Source organism: Suricata suricatta, chromosome 4 (genome assembly GCF_006229205.1).
Source record: "Suricata suricatta isolate VVHF042 chromosome 4, meerkat_22Aug2017_6uvM2_HiC, whole genome shotgun sequence".
In the NCBI taxonomy this organism is placed as follows: Eukaryota; Metazoa; Chordata; class Mammalia; order Carnivora; family Herpestidae; genus Suricata; species Suricata suricatta.
In genome coordinates this window covers 106,027,370-106,049,858 of record NC_043703.1, presented here as the reverse complement: position 1 = coordinate 106,049,858, position 22,489 = coordinate 106,027,370, and the positions used below count along the sequence as shown (strand labels likewise).

The window sequence follows — 22,489 nt, the reverse complement described above, 5'->3', positions numbered from 1 at the left end:
GTTAACTGCTTTATAAATAAGTATTTTTAGAACCATAGACATATATTTCAGTGTTTGAGGAAATTTCCGAGACTCTTATCATTTTTATTATTTAATAGCTTTTTAAGAGGAATTGCCTTTGAGTTCTTTATAGGATATTAAAGGTCTTTGATATTGTGTGACTTTAAGACTTGTAACTTTAATCTTCTAATCACTTATATTGTTTGGCAAATAATAGAATAAATTTATAAACATCATATTTTCTTTCTTAGCTTTGTGGTATGGACCAATTTTGGGGCATTGCTCTACGAGCACAGTCTGGTGATGTCAGTAGAGCAGCTATCCAGTATATTAACTCCTATTATATTAATGGTGAGTGATTTGAAATATCTGATAATTTTTTATGTGAGGATTATTTTGTTTAGCTATTTTTTATTTAGTTTTTTTTTTTTTTAACATAGCTACACATCTGATTTTCAGGTAAAACGGGTTTGGAGAAGGAGCAAGAATTTATTAGTAAGTGTATGGAGAGTCTTATGATAGCTTCTAGCAGTCTTGAACAGGAATCACAGTCAAGTCTCACTGTTATAGAAAGAGGACTCCTTATGCTGAAGACACATCTGGAAGCATTTAGGAGAAGGTAATTTTTTTATACCACATTATTAACAATGAATTTCAAGCTCTTTTTTTTTTCTTCCCATTGCTGACATGTACAAAAGTATTCTTAAAATTAAACTGAAGGTTTTATTGGGGCAGGTAGAAAGCATAACTTACCACAGGTGAAGGGTTAGTAATAGAAGTATTTTTATTCATGATATGTACCATTTTGCCATGAAATAGGCAATATAGGTTCCCAGTAATTATTGTAGAGCTTTAAAATTTTTTAAACACTGAAAGGATATGCATGAATAAGAATCTTTAGAAAGAATTCCACCTCTAAGAAAGTATTATTATGATTGAAAGACAGAACACCACCACAAAAAAGGTTTCTAAAACCCTCACCAAGAACATCAAATAATCTCTCATAGTTGAATCAAGTTGAGTCATTTGTTTCATTTGCTGTTTTTTTTTCTTCCTGGACTAGGAGACAGTATTTTAATTTTGAATTTCCATTTACCATGGAAACATGATCAAAAAATTCTGTGTTAATGAATATCTGTATAATTAATTTAGACATACCCTGTGTAATACAGAAATAAAGCAAATTAACATTTATGAATATATCGACTGAAATGAAAGGTGAGTAGATAGTTTTAATTAAGAAATTCTGTTTGTTAAAAATCATGAGTAAATGTAAAAATACAAAGAATTGTGTTGGAAAAAATTGTTAAAATTAATCTTTCAACCTCAGAGCTTAGTTTGATAATGAGTCATACAATTGATATTTATTGAAACTCTAAAATATCAGGAAATATTGAATAATAAAAGATATTCTACACATTCCTTATAAATAACATGGCTTCATGATTTAATATATTTAGACATTGCAAAATTCTTTCTTTTGATGATTATTGCAATTTGTGGGAATTATACTTAAGTAATTCCTTATGTTTTTAAAGAATGTGTAAGGGAACTCTGGAGTTTTTTTTGAACAGAAACATCATGGTGCCTCATAACTTTTACCATTCTAAAATATAATTAAGCAAATGTGGTGTTGTGTCTTATTCAAAATAATAAAAAGAATACATACTATTTATAATAAATTCAGGTATTTTATCAAGGGTAATGCTACAGAAAATTAAAGTCATTGTAATCTATCTCTTCCTATTAGAGATAGTTACTGTTAGTGAGATGATATGTATTTTTCCAGAATTTCCTTTTGTGCTGCAGAGTCTAAATACCATAAACCAAAAAGGGCCAATTGGCTCAAACTCTTAGTCCTCACTCAGTGTTACATGTGTTTTTCAAATAAGTGTTTAAAAGTCTTTAAAAGTAAATTAAATTTCAGTGGTGCTTTTTGTAAGTTGAATGAATTTCAGTTCAAAAATCCCTTCTGAGATATATAATTTTTTTCTAACTCATGAAAAATGATTATAGAATCCTCTGATACACATATTTATATTTGTTCATGTTTCACTCTCGAAGTTAATGTTGGTATAAAGAACTTACATAAATATTTATTTTTAGGGTGCTACATAGAGAAAATAGGAAACAATCGAATATTTGAAAAACTAAGCTAGTTTAAAAATATGTCAGGTATTTTCATGCACATCTTTGTGTAGTATCACTGTACAATTTCAAGTCAGTGTGCTTAGTTCTAATTTAAAATTGCCTAACATTTATAGAATGAGAATATAATTAGAGTGTTTGTGTATTTCTTATATTAAGAGACTAAATAAAACTGTCTTTTAAAAAGGATTTTCTATGAAAAGAAGAAAGGTTATAATTTAAACAGTGATTCTCCACCATAGTGATTTTGTTTCCCAGGGAATGGGTAGTGTCTTGAGACACTTAGGATTACCGCAGCTGAAGGGAGAAAGGGGTACTGTTGGCATTATGGTGAATGGATGGAGACCAAGGATGCCGCTGAACATCCTGCAGCACAGAAGGCTGTTTCCCCTCCGTCCTCCCACCCACAACCAAGAATAATCCGGCCTCAGAAGATTTAAGATTATTCTTTTGCTCAGCCATAAAAGCTGGGCATTGGATACCATCTAGGAAATCAAGTCCATTTATTCCTTTACTTTATGTCCTTCTATTCTAGAATTGCTGGGTAGTTTTTGACATTGATAATTCTTTTCTTAACTAAATTCAGGTATCCTGGATCCTGTCTTCAACAACTGAAAGTCAGTTAGAAAACTGACAATATTTAGTGAGTGACCTGCTAGATGCCTTTCTCCCTAGAGATTAGTCTTTGTGGTTTATTTTATAATTTTGGCCATCTTGGAATCAGCACTCAAATTCTGTTAGGCTGGTTAACATATACTTATTAGGATACATTTCTGTCTCTGAAAAAAATGTTTCCTAATCCTTTTTTTTCCTGTTCTGAATGTAGGAAGGAAAACTTGACATTTCACTTTCTGGATTAGTTTGTTTCTTTAAATTCCTCTTGCTTCTACGACTTCCCTCCAGTCCCCCTTTAAAAAACATAAATAAGTAATCTTCATGGGTTTTTTTCCCCTCCAGTAATTTTTCTTGGAAACTTTTTTAAAGGAATTCGTAGGTGTATTTACACATTAAAGTTTAATTCAGTTGATGAATCTAAACTTAGTGCTGTAGAGTAAATTGAAATATGCTACAACCTTTTGTGGGCTTTTTCATTTTGTGAAATATTAAAAACTTCTGTAACATTAATATGGGTTAAGATGATATTCTTCTTATGTGTGATTTTTGTGTATTTTAGGTTTGCCTATCATCTCAGACAGTGGCAAATTGAAGGCACTGGTATAAGTAGTCATTTGAAAGCACTGAGTGACAAACAGTCCCTGCCGCTCAGGGTCGTATGCCAGCCAGCTGGACTTCCTGACAAGGTAGTTACACAATTTTAGTTTCAAAATTGATAATATTTTCCAGTTCAAATATCTGTTTTTGTTGTATTTTTAAATTGGTTGCATCTCATATTTCAGATGACTATTGAAATGTATCCTAGTGACCAGGTAGCAGATCTTAGGGCTGAAGTAACTCATTGGTATGAAAATTTACAGAAAGAACAAATAAATCAACAAGCTCAGCTTCAGGAGTTTGGTCAAAGCAGCCGAAAGGGAGAGTTTCCTGGTAAGTCTAATATTTAAATTTTCATATTTTCCAGGTTTTGTTATATATGAACTTAGAACCTTTGATTTTAAGACTACCAAGTATGTTAATAGCTCCCATCCCCGTGCTTTTGGTATCATGACATTGATTCATAAGGAAGAGTTAAGAGTTGCTTTAGATGTTATTTGTAAATGTTTTTCCTCATTTTTATCAGAAAATTTTTGTTTAGAAATTATTTGATAAGTAATAATGGAGTTATACGTTTAGGCATGTACCCAGTGTTACCCAATAAATTTTCTTTGCCATTTTGATACATTTTGTTTCCCTTTTTTCTTAGGGAATATGAAAATAATACACCCTGTTCATCTCCCCTTCCCTCCAAAAGAGTATCATATTAAAACATTTTTCATGTAGGTCTGAAAGGTGTATTTGATTTCTCCTTTACTGTTCCCACTAGTGCAATTTTAGTGTTTTTCCTTAGCACATAAAATATGAGTTAATCAGAGGAACAACCATTTTCCTCTGAAACAAAAACTTCAAGTCTTTAAATTTTAAGTAAAATGTAATAGGCTAAGTATATATTTAGAAAAAAAATCTTAAAATTTAAAAGCTTCTCTTAGGATTTTCAGTCTGCCTGTGTGCAGTGATTCTTTGGCATCTTTTAGTAAGGTGGATCATGTTTTAGAGGGAAACACAAGTATCTTCTAAAGTATCAGGTCTTTAATTTTGTTTCAAATAATTAATAACTATTCTTGGTACTAGAGATGTTGAGAAGTGTCCCTCCTTATCCCTATCTCTAAACCACCCGTTTCCCTTTTCCTGTGGCAAATGCTGCTGTTGTTTTCTTACCCATTAAGAGATACCAAGATGAAGAATCTTCATGTACTTAAAACACAAATAGTAACATTCTATTTATAGTGCCTATAAAAAGTTACCTCATCTTTCTCATTCTTACTAAATCTACATATCCTATAATATGGTAGTGCCACAATGTGTTTTACTTTCCTCTATTAATGGACATTTAGTTTGCAGTGTTTTTGTTTTTGGGTTTTTTTTTTGCCATTTACAAACAGTACCACAGAGAATATCTCCACACCTACATATATCATCGAAAGCATGTGGGCTAAATACCTAGTTATGAGATTTTCTGGTCAAAGGTACCTTCTTTTGGGATGATGAAATACATTTTACACAAAGAGAATATGAAATTAGTAATAATAAAATGAAATGTTTCTATGTGCATACCATCCAGAGTAAGAACTGGAACATCATTAGAATCTATTTGTGTATCTCTTTTTAATATCTTCTTTACCACTTCTTTTTAACAATGTCTTGACTTTTTAGCTTATTATTTTTGTGTGTGTTCTTTGTAGCTTTACCTCTAATGTGTATATTCCTTTAAAATGTGTTTAGTTTTGTGAAACTGATAAGCAAAAATTTGATAAAGGAAAAGGGTAGTACGGTTGTTATTAGACCAAGGATCAGAGAAGGAAACAAGCTAAAGGGGGTGTTTACTTTAACCTTCTCTTAAAGGTTTTTAAAGCTTCATCTGAGGATATCAGTGGGAAAGTTCTCAAGTATAGGTCTTGTGCTATATACAACATCGTGCTGTGTAGTGTTGGCAAGACACTGGAATTCCTAACAGAAATATAGTCATAGAGTTTTGGGTATTTTTTACTTTTTCGAATCTCTTCATGACTCATTTCAGCTCTCAGGAATAGACTAAGGAAAAATATCTTCTGTGAGATATCAGGTAATAGGACATGGAGATGAAAGTAGAAACTTCACCAGCATATGGTGAAGATAGATCAGGTACAGATAAGAATCCAATTCAGGTCCACTTGCCATTCCTTCCTCAGGGAAGATATCATAAAGGTAGCAGAGATTTTGATCATGATGGCCCCTCAGTAATGCATTTCTCTATTATCACTGATCTTACTATTTATTCTCTAAATCTGATCCATAACAGTATGATATATTTTATCATCTTCCTGGTTATTCTCTGCCTCTGTCTTATATGGGATATCCTTTTTTTTTGGGTATCCTATATCTTTTTTGTTGGTTCACCTTTTTGTGTTTTTTTCTGGAATACAATGCAGTTATTCAGTAGCATCTTGAGAGATTGGATGGAGTAAAGTTTTGATTCTTTGAATAATCAAAAATTTTCATGTTTTATACTTAAATCGTAATTTGGCTGGGTACACAGTCTAGGTTGGAAGTGGTTTTGTCTCAGAATTTTAGAAATACTGCTGCATTGCGTTTCTTGCTTCTCTTCTTGCTGTCCAGTATTCTCAAGCCATTTGCTTTGCAACATGTGTAATATATTCTGTTTTCTTCTTTTGTAGGGCTTAATCAGTCTTCTTGTTCTGAAATTTTGTAATACCCAGTCTGAGTATTAGGTCTGTTTTCAACTATTGTGATGGGTACTTTAGGTTTTAATTTGGCATCATTTATCTTTAAGTTTGGGGAAATTTTCTTGAATTAGTTTATTGTTTTCCTGTCCACTATTTAATAATTTCTCTTTCTAGGAATTCTTTATCATCTACATGTTGTATCTCTTGGACAATTCAAAATTTACTTTTTTTCATGTTTCATTTCTTTAATCAACTTTTAACTAAACTTGCTGTGAGATGTTTTCAACTTTAGTTTGTTCAACCTTCTTTTGAGTTTTTCATCTTTTGCTGTCATGCTTTTAGGATCTAACATTTCATTTTTTGTTCTTTGAACATCCTATTTTCATGGTTGACATACCTTTTTAATGTTGTTGTGGGTTTTTTTTATCAGTGAATCTTCAAAAATCCAGACTTCATGTTTCTGCATTTTAACCAGACTGTGTAGCAAATTATCTGATTATTTTTTTTATTAGTTTCTTGTCATCTTTTCTCTTTTTTTACCATGTATTTATCATTTTGGCACTCTTCATTCCCATATGTAGATCAAAATTACCATTTGATTTTTCTCTTTATTTTTTTCTTCTAATGAACAGCTTTTAAAAATGTTTTTATTTCAGTCTTTTGGTGATATAGTTTCTCAAACTTCTGTAAGTTCATTTTGCCTTCTCTTTTGAAGCATATCTTCACTGGATATAGAATTCTAGGTCAAGTATTTTCTTTTCAGGACTTCTTTAAATGGCTACCCATTGTCATTTGGCTTGTAGAGTTTCTGATTGGAAGTCTTTGGTTTTTTTTCTTTCATCCTTTGTATACAGTATGTCTTTGTAACTGTGGTTGAATTTAAAGAATTTTTTTTTGTTTTGGTCTTAAAATTTTTAAAAACTAAGCTCTACTCCCAAAGTGAAATTTGAACTCAAGACTCTGAGAACAAGAGTTGTGTGATCTCCTGACTTAGCTAGCCAGGCAGCCCAAGAAATTTTTTTGACATTGGTTTTCAGCAGATTGCTTTTAATATGCCTTCTTGTGTTTATAATATTTACCATATTTGAAAAAGATTAGCAATTATATATTTTTTTCAAATATTTTTTTCTTTTTTCTTTCCCCTCAGCCTATCTTCTGGGCCTCTAATTAAATGTATCCTAGACTATTAACGTCTCATAGATCACAGAATTGCCCTTTTTTTCCCCACTTTTCCTTCCCCTCTCTGTTTCTCTTCTCTTTCTCCCCCTTCTTCTCCCTCTCTTTTTTTCTCTTCCCGCTTTCCCTGGTCTTTGGCAGGTGTTGATCTTTCTCTGTTAAATCAGTATAAGTCAAATAACAGGTTATAAGCCTATTTTTGGTTTGACATTTATCTTTTTGGTGTCTTGCTAGTTATTATTTCATTTGCTTTTTAGCTTACAAAATTGGTCCCCCCCCCCCCCCCCCCCTAATTAATAAAATTTTAAAAATTCATAGGGCGCCTGGGTGGGTCAGTTGGTTAAGCATCCGACTTTGGCTCATGTCATGATCTCACAGTCTGTGAGTTCAAGCCCTGCATTGGACTCTGCTGACAGCTCAGAGCCTGAACCCTGCTTCAGGTTCTGTGTCTCCCTCTCTCTCTGCTCCTCCCCTGCTCGTGCTCTGTCTCTCCCTCTTAAAAATAAATTAAAAAATTTTTTAAATTCATTTTATTGGAGTTTCAAAGGATAAAATATAGATATATTGTTTAATATACCATCATAAGAGGTTTTTATCAGATTTTTTGTTACTTTTTCTTATTTAGAAATATTTATAGCATTAAGACTTAAAATTTTTTTAAGTTAGTAATTCTTTTCAGAACTCTGCAAGGAATAAGCAGTTTTTGTGTTTAAAAAGATGCTTTCAAAAGTGGTAAAAGAGGAGCACCTGGGTGGCTCAGTCCAGCATCCAACTCTTGCTTTTGGCTCAGGTTATGGTCTTACAGTTTGTGAATTCAAGTCCTGCGTTGGGGTCTGCACTGACAGAGAGGAAGCTACTGCTGATGCTCTGTTTTCCTCTCTCTCTCTACCCCCTCCCATAAATAAATAAATAAATTAAATAAATAAATAAATATAGTTTTTTAAAGAAACTGGTAAAATATGGAAACTTCCATCAATTGTAAAAGCCACCTCAAACCATTGTAATCAAAAGTTAATGTGTAATAAGTGTAGGCCTATCTCATACCAAATAGAACCCAAGAGCCTAAATAAATTACTAATCATCTTAATTCTCTTTAAAACAAAATTATCTATATTATCTATGTAACAAAGTTATCTATCTAGCTATCTACACACTAGGAACCAAGCAAACTATATATTAGCACTCCATCACAACTAAGGATGTTTAATCTAAATATTGTAAAATGTATCAGTAATCATAGATTGTATTATTATCTCAGTAAGGTAGAAAAGACAGTTAATAAAAATCTGCCAAAGTATTAGAAGTTATATGTAGAGTTTTTATTGAGATATATAAATGAACGCTTGACTAAGTGGACATGCCTAGCAAGTTAATTTATGTCATAATGTATTCTAAAATCTTAATGGAATTTTTATTTTAAATTTGATGAAATTACTCTGAATAATAAACTGTGAATACACTAAACAGTGTCAGAAGTTCTGAGAGGAAAACCAAAAGAGGGTAATAGATGAATTTTGGTTCTAGCTTTTAAACATTTAAAACATTATAATACAGTTTTGGTGAAAAATTGGATCATTATGGAAAGCAGTAGCCTGACTGTAGTCATTCTTCAGCTGTGTAGTGTACATCCAATGGAATTTTTTTACATGAATTTTATAAAATTGAACAATACTTAAGTTTAAATCATTCCTCTGATATTTCATCATTTTGCTTAATTTCCTATTCTGTCAAGCATTTCCTTTTTTAAAAAAATTGATGGATTAAACAGTAAAAGTTGAATGCCTGCTGTGTTCTAGTACTGGGAAATCATCTCTGAGTGTAATAAAATGTCTGCCATTATGAAAGTGGGAATTTTTTTTTTTTTTTTTTTTTTAAGGAGAGACCAATATATAGTGTCAGATGCTAGGTACGTACTTTGGAAAAAGATAAAGCAGAGTAAGGGATTAATTTAGTGAAATGAGGCTCTTAGGAGGAAGGCTCACATACTGTAACCATGTATTCATATCAGCAAATAAGTTAATTTTTATAAAAATGTTCACTTAATTTTTTCTGCTTTTTTTAAGGAGGCCTTATGGGACCTGTCAGGATGATTTCATCTGGACATGAGTTAACAACAGATTATGATGAAAAAGCACTTCATGAGCTTGGTTTTAAGGATATGCAGGTACACACAAATGTCGTTTGAGTTTTAATGTTTGCTGATTTTGGGGGCGCTGCCTGCATGAGCGAGAGAGGGGCAGAGGGTCTAAGGCAGGCTCTGCATTGACAGAAGAGTCTTATGTGGGGCTCAAACTCAAAAACTGTGAGATCATGACCCAAGCTGAAGTCAGACTCTTAACTGACTGAGCCCTCCAGGTGCCCCAAATTTTAATGATCTATAGACTGTTAAACTCAGCAGTTGAATATTTGAAGATATCCTTCAAAAACAGTTATTGCTTTTGTTTTAATTGTATGTGAAGTTTTGTGGGATTTTTTGTGAAGTAATTTTATACATAATACTTTAATTTTATACTTAGTTTTATACTTGTCCCCTTTGCTCTTATTTTATAGATGGTATTTGTATCTTTGGGTGCACCACGGAGAGAACGGAAGGGGGAAGGTGTTCAGCTGCCAGCATCTTGCCTACCACCCCCTCAGAAGGACAACATTCCTATGCTTTTGCTTTTACAAGAACCTCATTTAACTACTCTTTTTGATTTATTAGAAATGCTTGCGTCATTTAAACCACCCTCAGGAAAAGTGGCAGTGGAAGATAGTGAGGTGACTGTATCATTTTATTTTTACAGTGTATTGTTTGTTTTTCTGTTGAGTGGAAAATACTGCACTCTTAACTGCAGTAAAACCTGTGGGTCCATTTATTCATTGATTACATATTTAACTGTAACTGCCTAATATGATCCAGGCATAGTGTGTTTTAAGTATTGTTTTACAAGGACCAAATTAGGCACAGTTTCAACCTTCATTCAGTCTAGTGGGAAGATAAATAATTGATATTCCTGGCAGATAAATTCAGGTTAAACTAACAGCTAAACCTTAGATAGAGGTATCTGCTAAGACTGTTATTAGGGAGTAGTAATAGGCAGAAACTCATTTTATATATATTATTTGGTCAGGGACAGTTTCTCTGAGGGAAACCATATGTAACTGAGCTAAAAGAATGAAAAGGAGCCACCTAAATGAAGTCAATTGAGGGATTGCCTGCATACAGTAATCTAATTCCTGAAGCCCTTCATACAAGGAATTAGGCAGGTCTAGAAATTGTTGGAGAACTAATAATGAGTAGAATGTGGAGGCTAGTGGGAGAGGAATGAGAGGAATAAGATAGGAAAGGTGAATAGAACCATGCAACTTATTTTTATTTGACTTCTTTTCACCTTTTAAGGTCAATAGCAGAAAGGTGTTTTAAGCAGAGGGAGGAACACACATTCTGATTTTGGTTTTCAAGGTAGTAGATTTGTTTGGTAAAAGTAGAAAAGGCAATAAGGAACCTAATGTACTAGTTCAAAGAAGCCCTGACGGTGCCCTGGAATAGAATGAAGAAGGTGGACAGATTAAGAGGATTGCAGGTCACAACGACATAACTTGGTTGTGGATTGGTTTAGGAGTGAGGATAGACTCAAGTTCAGGAAGAAGGAAAATAGGACATGGCGTCCATGTTTCTGGCTTGAGCAATTGGGTAGATTCCATTGGAGATGAAGAATGGATGTTCATGGGACATTAAATGGTGATGTCAAGGAATCAGATATAATTGTGTTTGGAGCTCAGAGAAGTGGTTTGGTCTAAAGAAGTAAAGTGTGGGTAATCACTGAAAATATGGTATTTAAAGACCGTGAGATAACCTAAAGGATTCAGTATTAGTCCACTAATAGATTTTTAATGTTTTTAAATGGACTTATCCTAACACAATATTCATTCATGTGTCTCACGCAATGAATTATTATTTTGAGATTGAGTGGCATATAAAATAGTACTACTATTGTTTCTTTCCCAGGAATGTTAAGTGACTTTTTTTCCATCTTTACAAGATAGGTTTGATCCTAGATGCATTGGTAACTGCTATGGAGTCATATTCCTCATAGTTTGGGGTCTGTTGTGGTGGCAAGATTTTAAATTCTTAAGAAATTCTTCTTTTGCTCTAGCAGAATAGTCAGTAACAGATGCCCATGAGCCTCCTTTTTTTTTTTTTAACCTTTTGTCTTTTATACCTTAAATATTTAATGACCTTTTACTTAATGTCAGCACTGTATGGACAGTTTAAAAGGAAGGTAATTAGAAGAATTCTTCAGTTTTCTAGAGGCTTGCTATGCAGATGTGGAAACTTAGGGAACAAAAATTGGAGGAAGGTTTTGCAAAAGGGGAGTCTTTCAAATTGGGCCTTGTTGCTACGAGCAAAGAGAAGCATTATAGATTCACAGAAAAGTGAATGGCAAGTTCCAAATACTGGGAGTGTGAGTATAGTGTAATTAAAAAAATTGAAAGAGAGATTGGAACCTATCCCACAAAGGGCCATATGAGATGTTTCTTCTTTGTAAAATGCATTGCCATTATCATGGAATGTTTTATTTTTATTTTATTTTATTTTTTTTAAATATTTGATATTTTCTTCCTAGAGGTTTATTTTTTTTTTCAATTTTTTAATGTTTTATTTATTTTTGATACAGAGAGAGACAGAGCATGAGAGGGGGAGGGGCAGAGAGAGAAGGAGACACAGAACCGGAAGCAGGCTCCAGGCTCTGAGCTAGCTGCTAGCACAGAGCCTGACATGGGGCTCGAACCCACGAACATGAGATCTGACCTGAGCCGAAGTCGGAGGCTCAACCGACTGAGCCACCTAGGCGCCCCATCATGGAATGTTTTAAAGCAACAAAATGAAATCTTTTATGGGTTATTAGAAACAAAATATAGGTGTTAGTGTTGTAGATGTATTAGAGAAACAAAGACTTGGAGGTAGGAGGTGTGGTGAATAGGCCATGGTAGTAGTCCCCATGAGGCTGAACTGTAGAGGAAGAATTCAGTTTTGAGCAGATACTTTCTTGAACATTGTGGCAAGTACACCATTGTTGATGTGGGATTCCTTTGTTGTTCCAAGAATAGTTGGGGCTTGTAGAAGGTTGAAAAATAAAACTAAAGGACATTTGTTGTGAATGACTCATATTATGGGGCTTTCTAGTCATAACATAGCAGATACATTGATTTATTTACACCTGGGAATTTTTTTCCTTCAAATTATTTCTTTGCACAGAGTACAGCCTTAATTTTTGTCTTTTAAACTTGGTGTTTACACAGGAATGAATTTATTTTACTGAAGAATGTTCAGTGCCATGTCCCCAACTAAACTAAAAATGCTACTTTGGGTTGCTTCTCTTCATTAGGGTTGTGAAAAGCACAGGATACTTTGAAACTCTAAGATTTGCTTCTTTTCAGATACACTAGCTTTTATATCATTGCATGGAAAGAACTAAACTTTTTATAGATACACAGTAGATTCCTTTGGCATCCCTTTGTATTATAGCAAAAAATCATTACGACAGCAGCAGTAATAGAAATTCATACTCTGTGGAAAATTCCAACATTGTAAATTTTGGCTTTAGCTGTTTATTTACCTCTTGGGGTCGTACTGTAGTTTTTGGGTTTTTTTTTTTTTTTTTTTGAGAAACTTGCCTATCTATTTCTTAAACGTTTTCTGAAACATTCTTCAAGTTACTATTATCTCAGAATCTTACAGAGTTGAAATTAAATGACAATGGAAAAAAAGAAACTTTTAAAAAAATATTTGTTTTCTTCTTAATCTCTGCTTATATGAGATTGGAAAATAAGATGGATTAACAAATGAAAAAGAGGTACTCTTTTCCCAAATGTGTAAGGTCAAGGCTTTACTTGACCAAGACTTTGTCATAGTTGGAATATTTACCTGATAATGTTCTTGAACTTTACTTGAATGGCTTTGTAAAACAGATATTTTCACTTTGAAGTTTCCTGAATTAAGTATGAAGATTTCCAGGTCACTATTTTTTTCCCAAAAAGTATCCAATAACAAGTTGAAAAACTACTACTTTGACATAACAATTTACTGAATAAATATATTTATTGTTTATAAATAATAATTAAAAAATAAATTGTTGGGGCGTCTGGGTGACTCAGTCAGTTAAGTGTCCGACCTCAGCTCAGGTCATGATCTCACAGTTCGTGGGTTCAAGCCCCACGTTGGGCTCTGTGCTGACAGCTCAGAGCCTGGAACCTGCTTCGCATTCTGTGTCTCCCTCTCTCTCTGCCCTTCCCACGCTAATGTCTGTCTCCCTTTTTCTCAAAAATAGATAAATATTAAAAAAATGTTTTTAATTGTTTACCATGAAACACATGGCTCATTTCTTACTTTTAAAGTAAGACTAGGGGCATCTGAGGGGCTCAGTTGTTTAAGTGTCCAACTTCAGCCCAAGTCATGATCTCATGGTGTGTGAATTTGAGCCCTATATCGGGGTCTATGCTGACAGCCTGGAGCCTGCTTCCACTTCTGTGTCTCATTCCCTCTCTGCCCTTCCACGGCTTGTTCTCGCTTCCCCCCCCCACCCCCCAAATAAACACTTAAAATTTAAAAAAAAAATAAAGTAAGACTACAGAATGTTATCAAATTAATAATCAAGGATCTTATGCAAAACAGTTTAACTTAAATGTAGGTTTATGTTTTTAGTGATCTGTCTTGATAAGCAGTTGTTCTTATTTGTGTAGAGCTTAAGATGTGAAGAACTTCATCTTCATGCAGAGAATCTCTCTAGGCGTGTGTGGGAGCTACTGATGCTTCTTCCTACATGTCCTAACATGTTGATGGCATTCCAGAATATCTCAGATGAACAGGTAAACCTACAATATCTTTTTACTCTGCTAGAGGATGGCACCATTTTATATTCTGGCAATGTATAGATTGCTTATTGACCTATATCCTCAGTAAAACTTTACCCATTTAATGGATTAAAATGTGCCATTTCATTTTAATGTTCATTTATTTGTTAGACTTAATAATATGGGCCTAATGCAAGGCAAGGATTTTTTAAAAATTATATTGAAAAAACATAATTTGCCTTTATATTAGTGTTTTTTCATACTGCTATATGTTCTGAATATATTCCTATTGGGGCATGACCTCACAAGTGTAACCGTTAAATATCTTTGTAAAGAATTAGATTATTTTTTAAAAGCTATATAATAAAGGGTTAGGTAGAGATACCAGTAGAACACATACACGATGAATGGAAAAGCAGTGTCCTAATGTTATTTCCCTAATAGTTTTCTATGACTTGGGACTTGCCCATGTGATTTCAGAAGGTCCGTATCTCAAACGATTTAGTTGTGAACAAGGTAGGTCTGAGAAATGATGGTTGATGACTCAGAATAGGTCTAATAATATTATCAGAGATGCACATTGTGTGAAAATCATTTCATAAATTAAGAGTAGAAAAGAACAGTATTTTAAGGTTTATGTATTTGCGTATGACTTAAATGTGCAGGTGTAACTTTCTAAGTAGTGCATAATAGGCTTTACTGCTTCTACATCTTTAAAAGTTGATGTATTCAACTAGGCTGCATAGGTGTTTCCATTGTGAAGATGTTGAAGAGCCTCATCTGTTTTGAAAGTTAACAAGATAGAATTTTTTTCCTGTGCTGCTGTTTGCATATCAATTTTAATGAAATTTAATGAAAAATTGGTGTTTTAAGCATACTATCAGTACTAGTTAATATAATTCGTCTGCATAGATTTGAACATATTTCAACGTATATGTAATATTTGAGTTCTTATATAGTGTTAATTTCTTCAAGGTTTTTTTGGGGGGGAGGGAGAGGTCTTTTAGTAAATTGGCCTAAGAAAACCTATGTTTTTCTTTTTTTAATTTAAGAGTACTGATGGACTTAATTGGAAAGAACTTCTTAAAATTAAAAGTGCCCACAAGCTATTATATGCCCTGGAAATTATTGAAGCACTGGGAAAACCTAACAGGAGGATAAGGAGAGAGTCAACGGTAATTATATTTCCATTCTTGCCATCAAATACTTGTATTTTCTCTGGAGCCAAATTCCAGAAGGTGTTATATTCTTTCATTTGTTTGTTTGAGAGTAAGTGAGCATGTGAGTAGGGGAAGGGGCAGGGGGAGGGAGGGAGGAAGAAAGAGAGAGAGAATCTTAAGCAGGCTTCACACTTACTGTGGACTTGGCTTGATCCCACAACCCTGGAATCATGACATGAGTAGAAATTAAGAGTCCTATACTCAATTGACTGAACCATCCTGGCCTCCCAAGAATGTGGTGGGTTTTTTGTTTATGTTTTTGTCTTTGTTTTTTAGAGAGGGAGGGGGGAGAAAGAATCCTAAGCAGGCTCCACCTTCAGCATGGAGCCTAGAGCAGGGCTTGGTCTCATGGCCATGTGATCATGACTTGAGCTGAAATCAAGAGTCAGCAGCTTAACCGACTGAGTTGCCTGGACACCCGGGTTATCTTTTAATTCTAGAATAATTTTTTTCTTGTGCCGCCTTCTCTTATTAATTTTGTAAACTCTTTTTTTTGAAGTTTATTTATCTATTTTGAGAGAGAGAGTGCAGGAGGGTCATAGAGAGAGAAGGAGAGAAACAGAATCCCAAGCAGGGTCTGCACGGCAGAGTCTGCTCTGAGGCTCAAACTCCTGAACTGTGAGATCATGACCTGAGCCAAAATCAAGAACCAGATGCTTTACTGACTGAGCCACCCTGGCACCCCTCGTATCCCTCTTATCCTTTTTGTTTTTTGTTTTTTGTTTGTTTGTTTTTTTGCCATTCCCACAGGGAAGTTACAGTGATCTTTATCCAGATTCAGATGATTCAAGTGAGGATCAAGTGGAAAATAGTAAAAATTCCTGGAGTTGCAAGGTTTGATCATATGTGTTAAATAGTATGTTAATAAAAATTATCCTTAATTTCCAAAAGCAGGTGTCATAATAATTGGTGTTCAACTAATTTACTAGTAAAATAAAGCATAGTTAAAAAATCATGTATGACTCTAAATCACAATAATAAGATGAGATTATTTAATGCCTTGGGGCACTTATTTTTAGCACTATATTTTCTTCCCTTATTGAAATACTTTGTTAGGACACCCTAGTGTCTGCAATTAATTGCTCAATGGAATTTAAAGATATGTTTATGGATTTTTGCCAGAATCTTTAAAAAATTTCTTGAAAGTAAGGTATATGTTATCACTTTATATAGAAGTTATTTTGATTATTTAAATCAGAGTAATTTTCTAGATTAAAAATGCATAATATTTTACACCTGCGTATATACATAAATACACAGACATCTAGTAACTCAATCAAAGAGCAGGTCCTCAAGACATTTTGTGGCTACATCTGTCTTACCAGTACTCTCACAACTGCTTACAGTTTGTTGCTGCTGGAGGGCTTCAACAGTTATTAGAAATTTTTAATTCTGGAATTCTGGAGCCTAAAGAGCAGGAATCCTGGACTGTGGTAAGTGAAAATTTACTTTTTTAACCAGTTAAAATAGTTGTCCTATTTTAAGCACTTCCATTTTCCATTAGCAAGTGTATCTTTTGCCATATGCTTCATTGTAGTAAGGAAGATTTATAGAGTGTAGTAAAACTAAGTTTTGAAAAATACGGTATCTGCCAAATTATTCATAAGAATTCTCCATGATACCTGTTAAAATTTAAGTGCCAGAATTCACGGCTCTGAATTATGGCTAACTTACAAACCTTTTTCCTTTAGGTAAATAAATCACATATTAATATTTATATAATTTTAACATTTGGATTCTTTTAAAAGAACTGGTTTATATGTCATCAAATTTTGGAAAACATCATTTTTCAGTGTTTCATTTTGTTTTGGGTATTTCTTCCTTTCTAGTAGTGGTACTCAAAAAATGGTTCCCAGACCATTTGTGACTGGTCTGAAATGAATTAGGTACAGAAATTGAGAGTAAACCTTCAGAAAATTTTATAGCTGTTGAATATGGTACATATTTTTTATAATATTTCACAAAATTATTTGTACTTAACAAAATGGAAGGGTATTTTTTTAAATAAAAGGTACTCTATCACTTTTAACTTGAAGAAGAAGCACTACTCATATTAAGAAAATAAAATTACTTGTGAAATATTAAAAAATTGATATGCTATACCAAATGGTGGAATCTGGCTTTTAACTAAATCAAAAGGAGGCTCCCTTTCCTGACCTCCAACAAAGCAGAGTGGCATTATCAAACATTGTGTTCAAATATTAATTTTTTAGTACTTTTACAATTACTTTGGAACCCAGGAGTCAGGTGTTCTTGATTTAATACCAAGCTTGTAAAAGAAACCAGATTTAGGAAACATCTCACGTACCAAGAAACATCTCATGATTTCAATACTTACTTTTCCATTTTTGTTTTATATATTTTACTATGATGTTTTCCTTTTTATAATAGGTACCTCTATTCAGTTAATTTTGAATTATTGTAGTTCTTTGACTTACAGTGTCTATTGTGTTTTATTATTAGTCATGTCTTTATTATCGCATTAATTCTCTTAGAATTCTAATGTGCTTTTTGGTTCTTTGGCAAGTGGGAAAATTTAAATTTGTCAGTGAGTAGTTATGTGTCATTTGTAGGAAATCTATTTGCAAACTTGCTCTGAGTTTACTTAAAAAAAATTTTTTTTAATGTTTATTTCTTTTTGAGAGAGAAAGAGCGTGATCAGGGGAGGGGCAGAGTGAGAGGGAGACACAGAATCTGAAGCAGGCTCTAGGCTTAGAGCTGCCAGCACAGAGCCCCATATGGGGCTCAAACCCACAGACTGTGAGATCATGACCTGAGCTGAAGTCAGATGCTTAACCTACTGAGCCACCCAGGTGTCCCTCTGAGTTTACTTTGGAATAAGGCTTATTACAAGGAATCAGTCATAAGCTAAAGTTTCTTTTGAAATTGTAGATATTTTTATGAAGCATTACTAATAAGATCATGTTAACTACCAAATATGACACATTGTATCCTGGGAATGCCTGTGATGCTTCTAAGCATGCCTGAGACACAATTTGCAAGCCAACTTATACCCCTATTTATAATGCATATTTCTTCACATATTATAGAGTACTTAAAAATTCATTCTTCTTTAATTTTTTTTCTTTTTAAAATGAATTTAGTTGAGGTATACTTTTTTATTTTTTTATTGTCCAATTGGTTTCCATATAACACGCAGCGGTCTTCCCCACAAGTGTCCTCCTCCATTACCACCTCCCTACCCCTCTTCCCCCTCCTCCCCCTCCCGCCCTCGGTTCATTTTCATTATTCAATAGTCTCTCATGTTTTGTGTCCCTCTGTCTCCCCAACTCTCTTTCCCCCTTCCCCTCCCTATAGTCTTCCGTTAGGTTTCTCCTGTTACACCTATGAGTGCAAACATATGGTATCTGTCCTTCCCTGCCTGACTTACTTCGCTTAGCATGACACCCTCAAGGTCCATCCACTTTGCTACAAATGACCATATTTCATTCTTTCTCATTGCCATGTAGTACTCCATTGTATATATAATTTAAATTTAAAATTTTTGAGATAGAATTCACATATAATAAAACTCAACCTTTTAAAAAGCAGTGATTTTAGTATATTTACAAACTTGGGTAAATATTACCACTAATGCCAGAACAATTTCATCCCCTCAGAAGTAACACCATATGCCATACTCATTAGCAAACATTCCTCATTTCTCCCAAACATTTCAGCTCTGGGCAACCACCAAGCTAATTTTACTTTCTATCTCTATGGATTAGCCTGTTATGGACATTTCATATAAATGGAGCCATACAATATGTATGTGATACTTTGTGACTGGCTTCTTTCGCTTAAGCATAATGTTTTCAAGGTTCGTTCTTTTTTTTTTTTTAATGAAATTTATTTATTTGAGAGGGAGAGAAAGCACCAGTGGAGGGAGGGGCCGAGAGAGAGAGAGAGAGAGAGAGAGAGAGAGAGAGAGAGAGAGAGAGGGAAAATGAAAATATCCCAAGCAGGCTCTGCACTTAGTCCAGAGTCCCACCTCAACTCCAACTTGAGGGGCTGGAACTCACCAATGTAGAGATCATGACCTGAGCCAAAGTCGAGGGTTGGACACTTAAACAACTGAGCCACCCAGACACCCCCAAGGTTCATTCTTGGACGTAATATATTATCCAAGGTCATAAATATTGAGGACTATATTTTCTTTTAAGAATTTTATAGTTTTGAGGGCACCCCGGTGGCTCAGTCAGTCAAATGTCTGACTTCAGTTCAGGTCATGATTTCATGGTTTGTGTATTCTTGACCCATGTAGGGCTCTGTCGTTTCAGTCCAGAGCCTGCTTTGGATCCACTGTCTCCCTCCTTCTGCCCCTCCCCCACTCACTAGTTGTCAAAAATAAATGAACATATGGGGTGCCTGGGTGGCTCAGTCGGTTGAGCATCCGACTTCAGCTCAGTTCATGATCTCATGATTTATGGGTTTGAGCTCTGTGTCGGGCTCTGCTGACAGCTCAGAGCCTGGAGCCTGCTTCTGATTCTGTGTCTCCTTTTCTCTCTGCCCCTCCCTTGCTTGTACTCTGTCTCTCTCTGCTTCTCAAAAATAAATAAACGTTAAAAATTTTTTCTATAAATAAGTAATGAACATTTTAAAAATGAGTTAAAAAAGAATTTTACGGTTTTGGGGGTTCCTGGCTGGCTCATTCAGTTAAGCGACTGACTCGGTTTCATATCAGGTCATGATGTCAGGGTTTGTGAGGTTGAGCCTTTTGTTTGGTTGGAGCCTGTTTCGGATTCTCTTTCTCTCTCTGTCCCTCCTCCTCTCTCACACTCGCTGATGCATGATCTCTTTTTTTTCTCTCTCAGAATATAAAATTTTATAGTTTTAGTTCTTAAACATTTAGGTCTTTGGTCATTTTAAGTTAAATTTTTGTTGGTGATACGGAATTGAGGTATACTCAGTACACAGTGAGCTTATTTATTTTTTAAATACTTAATTATGAGAGAGACAGAGTGCAAGTGGAGGAGGGGCAGAGAGAAAGGGAGACACAGAATTGGAAGCAAGCTTCACACTGAGCTGTCAGCACAGAGTTCGATGCAGGGCTAAAACCCACAAACTATAATATCATGACCTGAGCCACCCAGGTGCACTGATAATGAATTTATTTAAAAAAAAATATAGTTTAAGTTTTGTAAAGTATGTATACTTGGGTAATCCACCAGCACAAACAAGATATAGAACATTTCTGGGGCACCTGGGTGGCTCAGTCGCTTCAGGGTCCGACTTTGGCTCAGGTCGTGATCTCACCGTTCGTGGGTTCGAGCCCAACATCAGGTTCTGTTTTAGATTTTTGTGTCTCCCTCCCTCTCTGCCCCTCCCTTGCTCTTACTCTGTCTCTTTCTGTCTCAAAAATAAATAAATATTTAAAAAATTTTTTAAAAGAGAGAGAACATTTCTTTTACACCAGAAGTTCCATCCTGCTTTTTTTACCATCAATTACCCCCTTCTTCCAGCCAGCCAGCCCTAAGCAACTACTGATCTGCTTTTTGTTGTTACAAGATTACATTTGCATTTAGTGGAATTCCATGTAAATGGAATAATACAGTATGTTTTCTGTGTTCCTGGTGTCTTTTAGTCAATGTGTATTTTGAGGCTGATAAATGTTGCATGTATTGGTTGGTTATTAGTTTGTATTGATGAGTAGTATATCCCTTTATAGGTACACTACTTGATTATCCATTCACCTGTTGATGGACATTTGAGTTTCTGGTTTGGGGCTCTTATGGATAAAGTTGATGGACTTTCATATACACGTCTTTTTGTGTACATATACTTTTGTGTTTTTTGGGTAAATACTAAGAAAACAAATTGCTGAATAATATGGTAAATGTAAGATTAACTTTGTAAGAAACTGCCAAAGTGTTTTCCAAAGCAGCTGTACCATGCAATGTATGGGAGTTCCAGTTGCTTCATATCTTCAACATTTGGCGTGGTCAGTCTTTTTAATTTGAGCCATTCTACTAAGTATGTAGTGTTATGTCATGGTGTTTTGCCCGTTTTTGGTGATTAGTGATGTTGAATATCTTTACATGTGCTTAGTGAACATTCTGGTTTTTGGTTTTTTGTTTTTTAGTTGTGGTAAAATACACTTAACAATTACTATCTTAACCATTTTTAAGTGTGTAGTCCACTGGAGTTACATGCCTTCACCATGTTGTGGAATCATGACCACCGTCTATCCCCATTACTATTTTCATCTTAGAAGATTAAAACTATATCTATGAAACAGTGACTCCCCATTCTCCCCTCTCCCCAACTGGTGGCATACCACCATTATACTTTGTCTGCATGATTTTGACTACTCTTGAGCATCTCCTGTAAGTGGATGTATGTGGTATTTGTCTTTCTGTGGCTAGTTTATTTCACTTAGCAAAATGTCCTCCAGCATCACCTTTGTTGTTGTGTATCAGAGGATTTCCTTCCTTCTTAAAGCTGAATAATATTCCGTTGTATGCATATGCTACATTTTGCATTCATCAGTGGACATGGGTTGCTTCCATATTTTACCAATTGTAAATAATGCTGCTATGAATATAGATGTATAAATATCTTTGAGACCCTCAGTTCTTCAGGAGTAGAAGTGCCGGATCATATGGTAATTATGTTTTTAGTTTTTTTGAGGAACCACTGTGTTGTTTTCCATGGCAGGTGTATCATTTTACATCCCTGCCAGTAGTGCAAAAGTTTCTCTACATATTTATCAACACCTTTATTTCCTGGGTTTTGATATCAAGTGCTACCTCATTTTAATTTGCATTTCTTAATAAACAGTGAAGTGGAGCATCTTTTCTTATGTTCACTGGCCTTTGAGAGAACTCTTTTCAACTCCTGTGCTTATTTTTTAATCAGGTTGTTCTATTTTCTGTTGTTTTAGAAGTTCTGTATATATTGTGAATACTAATCCTTTATATAGTTTGCAAATGTTTTCTCCCATCTGTGCATTGCCATTTTACTCTGTGGATAGTCTTGTGCATGAACTTTTAATTTTAATTTTAATTCTGCGTTTTCTTTTGTTACCTGTCCTATCCAAGAAATCATGTGTCCAAATCCATTCTCATGAAGCTTCTATCCTATGGTTTCTTCTAAGAGTTTTATTGTTTTGGCTCTTATATTTAGGGCCTTGTTTTATTTTGAGTTAATTTTTTATATGGTATTTTAGTGCATAAGGGTCCAACTTTATTCTTTGACATGTGGATATCCAGATTTCTCAGCACTGTTTTC

At 34.4% G+C, this 22,489-nt stretch overlaps 1 protein-coding gene across 1 annotated transcript in view; it reads left to right on the top strand.

Annotated features, from left to right (window-relative positions):
• Positions 1-22,489, top strand: part of USP34 (ubiquitin specific peptidase 34) — a 194,938-nt gene that overhangs the window by 74,268 nt on the left and 98,181 nt on the right. Inside the window, 10 exon segments of the mRNA XM_029937436.1 lie at positions 252-351; positions 460-619; positions 3,323-3,449; positions 3,546-3,693; positions 9,266-9,366; positions 9,753-9,962; positions 13,929-14,054; positions 15,092-15,214; positions 16,010-16,093; positions 16,606-16,692. Coding sequence (XP_029793296.1) covers positions 252-351; positions 460-619; positions 3,323-3,449; positions 3,546-3,693; positions 9,266-9,366; positions 9,753-9,962; positions 13,929-14,054; positions 15,092-15,214; positions 16,010-16,093; positions 16,606-16,692 — 1,266 coding nt within the window.